This window comes from Sceloporus occidentalis, unplaced genomic scaffold (genome assembly GCF_023333645.1).
Source record: "Sceloporus occidentalis isolate IW3139 unplaced genomic scaffold, rSceOcc1.0.p SCAF_2, whole genome shotgun sequence".
Lineage (NCBI taxonomy): Eukaryota > Metazoa > Chordata > Lepidosauria > Squamata > Phrynosomatidae > Sceloporus > Sceloporus occidentalis.
In genome coordinates, this window is record NW_028316982.1 from 234225405 (window position 1) to 234233787 (window position 8383).

At 39.4% G+C, this 8383-nt stretch overlaps 1 protein-coding gene across 1 annotated transcript in view; it reads right to left on the bottom strand.

Moving 5' to 3' along the window:
• F5 (coagulation factor V) overlaps positions 1-3246 on the bottom strand; it is a 47606-nt gene extending 44360 nt beyond the window's left edge. The window contains exon 1 of the mRNA XM_089512438.1: positions 3074-3246. Within this exon, the coding sequence (XP_089368564.1) occupies positions 3074-3231 (158 nt within the window). The 5' untranslated portion in view covers positions 3232-3246. The remainder of the gene's footprint in view (positions 1-3073) is intronic.
• Positions 3247-8383: the final 5137 nt, after the last annotated feature.

Here is an 8383-nt window from a genome sequence, read left to right on the forward strand (position 1 = left end):
CTTGCAATATTCAGTTATAATTGACCCAACAGAACACAGAAAGAGGGGCATCCAGTGGTGTCCCCATCCCTCATGTCAATTGGTGCAGGGAGAGGGGGGGCTTCCTGGGGTGGGACTTTTGGTGTGGGCGGGGCTTATGGTGCAAGGGCGGGACTTCCAGAGGTGGTACACTTGTTCTCATGAGGAGAACAAGGCAGCAGCACCGAGGAGCAGGGCCCAATCAGGTGTCACCCCTCTTCTGGGATGTCACCAGGTGTGGAAGCCACTGGGTCCATGAAGACTAGAGTGAATAGAAGCAAACTCCCAATTGTAGACAAAAGGAGGAATACAGGGAGGCGTTACAAACCGCCGCTTTGCAGCGTTCTCCCGGCGGTGCTGTTTGCTCCATGAGGGAGCCGCCGCAGCCAAACCGCGCAGCTCCCTTACGGAGCAAAAAAAAAGCTCCAAAATGGAGCTTCTTCTGGCAGCGTGCTAATGACGCCGCGAGACGCCAATGACGCACTCCTGACATCATTAGCGCTGTGCAACATGCAGACGCACAGCGTCCGTTACGTCAAGATGGCGGCTGTGTGGAACGGCCGCCGCCATTTGTTACTGACAGAGTCCGTAACAGGAGTAGGGGCGTCTGGAAGAGACGCCCCTTTTTTAAACTGGGACGTCCTGAGGACATCCCAAGTGGCGGTTTGTAACTCGCCATAGAGAAGTATAGGAGCAAGAGAGGGAAGCAAGTCCGTATATGCTAGTCCCAGAAGCATTACTGAGATCTGCCAATGATGTCTCCTTTCATTCTGAATTTTACATTTGCTCTAAAATAAAAGCATGAAATCTCAGAATCTTTCAGGAAGAATCATTTCCATAGTTTTTTTGTGGGTTTTTCGGGCTATGTGGCCATGTTCTAGAAGAATTTATTCCTGACGTTTCGCCAGCATCTGTGGCTGGTATCTTCAGAGAATGTTGGCATAGAAGAGAGCTGGAGATACACACACACACGTACACACACACACACACACACGTGTATATATACATCTGTGATCTTTGGCTGGAAGGAAATTCCATGTTAATCTGTGTATTGTTCTATTGTTGATGGCAGGGCCTCAGGGTGGGAGGATATGCAAAGGAGGATTAGTGTCTGCTAATTGGTGATCATTATCTTGTAAAACTGAGAAAGTGTGACTTTATCAAGGTGGGTTTCCATGGCCAATCAGGGATTCTGGTCTCCTGGAGTCTTAGTCCAACACTCAAATCACTATATCATACTGTCTCCTACCAGTGCTACTCTTACAGTATTACCACTGTGCCAAGCACAGCACATATCACAGAAAGAATACTACCCTGAGGTATACAAATGCAGGTAAGAAAAGCAAGTATGGTAAAATTTAAATGCAGAAAAGGCCATTTAAAAAAATTGTTTGAGAGACAGAACTTACAGGGAGAGAGGAAACAGACTCTTAAGATGAATGGCTTTTTCGGGCTATAGGAAAGGCTTCACCTGGTTAATTACTGCCAATCATATGATTTTTTTTTAAAAGACAGAAGAACCCTTCTAAGACACACACACATATTATATATAGGCAAACCTGAGAAAGACAGAGAGAGAGAGAGTGATGAAAGACGGGATAGAGACAGATATGTGAGGAAACAATACTGGATAAGTATGTTTAGAAAGTAAGAAAGAAGCTATCATCATTGTTGTCGTCATCCCCCCCCCCCGCCGCATATGTTTATTTCTGTTATATTTACATAACAGTCTTTAAAACCAAATCAAATTAAGGAAAACAAACAAACATACAGTCTTGCAATCTCCATTATGTAATACTTTATCTCTTACTCTTATTTTCCCATATTTCAAAAACCCTTTTCCACTTTTCATCATATTCCTGTACGGATCTTTCATTTCTTGACATAGAAATCCTATCTAATATAGCTAATTCAATTAATTTCACACTCCATTCCTCTGATGTTGGAATAGTTGGGGATCTTCAATATTTGACATACAACACTCTAGCAGTTGTTATCAACTCAATTCATCTTGCACTAAATTATCAGATATTGCATCTGTTATATTTAGCAAAAATAATTCAGGATTCAATGGTATAGTCTTTTTTAGTGTGAGCATTATATTTTTATTGTTGTCATCATCCTAATTTTCACCCAAAGTTGCGGCAGGAAAGAAAGAAGAAGGGAAAGAAGGAAACAAGCAACCAAGCTATGCAAAGGACCAAAAGGTGCAGATTTTTAAACATAATGTCTAAAAAAAATTAATTAAATTAAATGTGTCACTAGTACAATTGACAAGCCAGATGGTAAGAAGGAGACTGTAATAGTCCAGATGAGAAATAATCGGGATATTGAATGAGGGTTCAGCAAATAGTAGAGGGATTAAAGGGCAAATGCTTGAGAAGCCAATCAGCAAACAAATTTTTTTAAAGGTTTTGGTAGCAGCTTAGTTAGGACAAGAGAATGGCAGGAACAAATAAAAGATGACCATGATAATGAGATTGTTAGCTAGTTTTTACAATTAAGTAGCATTTTTTTCTGGAGTGTACATCATTATTTCTTAATTTAAAATTAAGAAATAATTTTCTTAATTATCCACATCTGATAAATGAGTCAAAAGTGGTGTGGAAAAATAATACACACAATGTAAAATAAAAAAATAAGAAAATTACATAAATCATAACTTAATTACAAAACTAACAGCTCAAGCTGAAGATGTGGGAGTGCACCTGCATATATGAATATCTCCCCTCTCTCCACTGTGGCATCAAACCTCCTTCTTACACATATAAGACTTACTCAACTGGAGAAAAGGAAACCTGTGTGGAGTAATTTAATAACACTAGGAAGGGGAAAAGTAAATAGGAAGTGATAAATGTTATTTGAACAAAAACACGTAGACTGTCTATCTACCAGAACTAAGAAAATAACATCAGAAAACAGTTAAAATTGCTGATTTAAAAGCCATAATCTTCATACTATAGGCATTAACAAATAACCCATTTCATGCCTTCTCCTTTATATACAAAACCTCATCACCTCCTCTTGATCCACCCACACCTCAACATTTTATTACCTGGCTGGATCCTTAGGGAGTGAACTATAGTTCCAACTGGCAATGTGAGCTGCTATGTAGTGTTCTCTGATCCGCACTGCTAACACACTGGGATTCTCCAGACCTGGCCAGCTAAAGCCCAGGAACATCAAGAGAAGATACTTGGAGAGAAAAGCCATGGTACAGGTTCCCACTGAAGCTGATGTGCTGAGAGACACATGAGGCTTGGGCAGCTCTTACTGCTCCAGCTTGCAAGTTCCCCAGAGACTCCTCTGCAGCTGGTGTTGCAAGGGACAGTGGCTTTAGTAATGCCTAGGTTATTGCTCTCTTCCTCCTCCCAGAAGAGATAAGCAGCTGCTGAATTGGGCTTGTTCTCCTCCCTCCTGTAGGACCTTCTCTGCTGATGGCCAATGGCCAGGGGTTGGGGAGGGGCAGGTGGTTTAGTTGTGCCATTGCCCACTTGAATTAGAAGGTATACACAAAGCAGAAGTGGCAAGCACTTCTGTGGGTGTTCAGAGTCTAAAAGACACAACCGTCTTGTTTCCCAAAAAATGTGGAGCATGCTGTTGAAGAAGCGTTTCAACTTGCTTCACAGACTTGGAACCCTACTTTATTCTCTAAACCGGGGTTGGACAACCGTGGCAGGTCTGAGACTACCTTTTTGTTCATTTTATCCTCTGGGGGACCACATGGAATACTAAAAAATGAAATGAAATTTAGTCCCAAAGCACCTGCAAGTCCATGTCTGAGTCTCACTTTTTTATTTGTTAGACAGTACAGGGAGATCTTGTAATCTATTTGGAATGTAAATAATTGGAATCCTCAGGGGAAAGCATTTCATCCCTTTTTGCCAGAAAAAAGGTCAGTTTGAGATTCAAGGGCTAGAAAAATATGCTTGCAGGCTATGTCTTGCCCATCTCTGCTCTAAATAGTGGCCTGAAGGCTAGAAGGGCATTTTGGGCACAAAACTGTTAACCCAAATTATTGCTCCTAAACTTCAGAGTTGAACTTATAAGGCCACCTCATACCATTCTGTGGGTCCAATTCATGCAAGTCATTAACAAACTGAACCTTTGTTTTATCTGTTGTGAAACCCCTTGATGATTGTTTGCCTTCTCATCAGGAGCAGTCTGAATATTTAAGCAGAAATATAAACTGAAGCACTTGCTCAGGTTATCAAAACACACACTTGTGAGAAACCAGACAACTTTCAAAGAAATGATTGTTAGTAGTCACAGTAAAAATATTAGATATGTGAGTCATCCCTAGTCTGGAAAAGCTACTTTTGGTATGTGTGTGCGTGGACTATAGATCTCAGTACCCTCATTCAGCATGGCTAACTTTGGGTATGTGAGTTCAAGAATCGTGGGAGCTGTTGTTCAGAAAGTGTAACTTTGTTCAGAAAGAGTAACTTTTCAAAGCCTCGTTATGACAGAACCTCATAACTGGATAATAGTTTGGAAAATAGTTAAATGACACAGTTAAGCCTTTCCATTACCTGTAGCTTACCAAAGCTTTGGCTAGAGAAGGGGCATCACTAATCCTGGCTCTTATCAATAAATATACAGAAAGGGAAATCTTCCTAAGTTTCTCATAGAATAAAGTGATTAGCGTAGTGCAAACAACAACTGTGCAATGCTTTCTAATAGTGCTCAGAAAATCAATTGGGACTACTGTGTGCCCACTGAGCACATTCTGTTCTGGCCAAAGAGGGATAAAAGATAATTTTATTTCCTGTCTAACATTCTGGCAAACAGAAAGAAGTTAATATTTACCTGCCACTTACAGTTGAGGCCTTTTGAAGCAATATATGTGGGACATGAATACTTGTCAGATTGCTTAGGATCGTCTACTACACAACTTTCCCCTTAATAAAAGAACACACCATTATAATTTTTATACTGCGGCATTACAATGTGATTGTCCTGTCTGGTCTTGCTGATATCTGACTTGAAAGTGGAGAGATGATCAAGCAGAGGCTGAAATTTCAGTTAAAAAAACACCACATTTCTGGGGGGGGAAACCTATTGCTGCAAAGCAAGGAAAACATAATTTCTGCTTCTGTGTATCAGCACTGTTTAGTAACTCTGTGAAACTAAAGAATAGTGGAAGTCATAAGTCCCCTTCCTTTGGGACAAAGTCTATCTCCTTCTTGTCTTCTTGTCTTAGGCTATAAGATTGAAATACATGGGTTAAGTGCCTAGAAATTAGAATAGACTCTTACTCGGGATTCAAATACAAACTGGCTTGAGTCAACAAGCCATGGATGGAAACACTAGCATCTAAAATATGGTGTAGCTATCACCACATCTTTATTGTTATTATTGTGTGCCTTCAAGCCATTTCCAACTTATAGCCACCCCAAGGCAAATCTATCATGGGGTTTTCTTGGCAAGATTTGTTCAGGTGGTTTGCCATAGCCTCCCTCTAATGCTGAGCGAGTCACCCAGTAGCAGAGCAGGGATTTGAATCCCGATCTTCAAAGTGACCGTCCTATGTTCAAACCACTACATCACACTGGTATCACATCTACTAGTTGACAGATATCAGGACTTGTGGCACTCACTTTTGGCTTGCAAAACATAGCATTAAGAAACATAAGGCAATCAGCTTCAGTATTTCCCAAACAACATTAGATATAACGTGAATGAAGTGTGTTTTTAAGTATTTGCATAGATCAGGTATTAAGCTTTTGCTCTAATTTTTATAAAAAGGATTTAAAGTAGTCTCCATGCTTCCAATAGCATTTTGAAAGCCAACAAAATTACCAGGAACTTGAGCAGATTTAGCCACTTTCATGTATTGTTCTTCGAGACTTTCAGAGCAGTACTAAACATAGTAGTCCACATACTGAACACATACTGATGTTCATAATTTTTGCTGTTGTCAGATTTAGGAAATATGTGGGCCTACAGATGTTGGACCACAACTGCCACTATTCTTTACCACTGGCTATGTTGGCTAGGGCTCATAGGGCTTATAGCCCAACAACTGGAAGGCCAGAGTTTTCCATTCCTGGTTCATGCCAAAAGTTCTGGCAGTCATAAGGATATAAATCTCTTAGCTTCCATAGAAATGCAGGTCTAGACTTGGATCATGAAATTGTTTCGCAACTGATTCCATTTATGTATTTCCCCTTTGTTGTTTCTGACTTATGGTGATCTTAAGGCAAGCCTATCATGGGGTTTTCATTAAAAGGGGTTTGCCATTGCCATCTTCTGAGTCTGAAAGTATAAGACTTGTCCAAGGTCACTCAGTGGGTTTCTGTGGCCAGGGGGCATTTGAACCCTGTACTCCAGAGTCATACTCCAGCACTCAAACCACTATGCCATGTCATGGAACTCATACGTCCCTGGTATGATAGAAACAAAGCCAATAAGATTTTCTCAATAATAGAAAGGGGGACATCCCAAATGTCCATTATATCCACTTATTGACAATATATTTTATTGACGTAAGTTGCCAGCTACGTGGAAGACAGCTGTTTCCTCATTATTCAAACTGTAAGGAGAGGGAAAAGCAGTCAGTTTCCTGGAATCCTTTTCACCAGTCAGCATTCCTTTAAGTTATCTCACTTCCTAATTCAAAGCTGCTGGCATGGCTTAGATAGCAAAGAAAGGGGGCTTTTAACTATAAACCCCTAAAGCTGGTAATCTAGAAATGTCATGATATATTGTAAATATAGCAAAAATATTTATTTGTTCCTGCTGTATAATAGGGCATACAACTGCAGAAGAAAGGTGCATCATGCACCACAAACTGAGGCTTTGTAGCCTGACTATGATCATTTCAAATAACAATTCATTACTGTCATAAACAAAATATAACACAAGAATAACATTTACATTTTCACCCATTCCTTTTGGTTAATTCTATGTGATTTTTCATGCTGCTGACTGTTGTTTTGTGTTCTCAAGTCATTTTTGACTGAGGAGACCCTAAGGTGATCTTATCATGGGGTTTTCAGGAACTGAGAATGTGTACATGGCCCAGTGGAGAATCAAACCCTGATCCTCAGGGTTGTAATCCAATGCTCAAACCACTGCAACATGCTAGTACTTGTTCCTTTTCACCTCAGAATTTTCTCATGATGTAAAATGGCCTCTCATTGATTTAAATCTGAATGCTTTGTTGTTGTCTGAGCAATATAGCAAAGAAGGAATTGCTTATTTTTTCCGAAACCTTCTTCCCAATATGTATTGTTTATTACTGTTATTAGTGTTATCCTGTGAAAGAAGCACATGATCTTCAGTTGTTGCTTTTTTCTTTACTTTTTATACATGATCCCTCACAATGACATTTGTAGCTATGTCATGTTGCATTTTTCTTTAACATATTCAGCTCTTTTCTGTTTTTGTTTTTTTTAGCAAGGACGTTATGCTTCAGTTATTTCTCATCTTGATTGTTGTGATTATTTTTTATTTCTGTTCCATTAATTAATCTTAGTCACCTTTGCTGTTGTGTGCCATTATTTCTGAGTTTTGCTGACCCTAAGGAATATCACAGGATATTCTTGGCAGAATTTGTTCAAAAAGGGTTGCCCTTGCCTCTCTCTGACACTAAGAGAATGTGACTTGTCCAAGGTCAGCCAGTGGGTTTCCATGGCCCATCGGGGATTCAAACCCTGGTCTTTCAATGTCCTAGTCCAACACTCAAACCACTACACTATGCTGGCTTGTTCAAAGTTGACTACCATTTTTACAAAGCTACATCATAGTCTTGGAATCATCCTCCCAAATATTGATGAACCGATCCTTCAATGATTGTTTTTAATTCTCACTTGTTATTTTCAAAAAGCTTTGCAACTCATTTCATTTTATCTTTATGAATTCATTCATTCATACCAAGTATATCTGAGTTTCTTGTGTATTTATTAGTCCCTTCCTTCTTCCATGGTATCTTTTGATTAGATTGTAAACTTTCAACAGGGATGCATGTTTTTAGTTTTATTTTCGTACAGAGCCAGGTACACTGATGCCATGATATAAATAATGACTTAGCCATGAAGTAGTGATGGTAGATACATTTCTGAATGGCTGTCCTGATTCTTCTCCCATCAAATGTGCATCTTCAGTGGGAGAGAGAATTAGAAGACTGTAGTGCAGAATAACCATCCAGGTAAAAGCACATCACAATGATCAGATATCCCTCAGATGAATACTTAGATCTGTCAGAGACATTGCAATTTTAATAATGAAATGCAGCAGATCAGAAATTACCAAGCATTATAATCATGTTTCGTGTGTAAAGAGTTTTTATATTTTATTTCTTTATTTCAGTAATAAAACTGAAGGGAAGCAATTTTGTTATTGCTATATTTTTTAAGTAGGA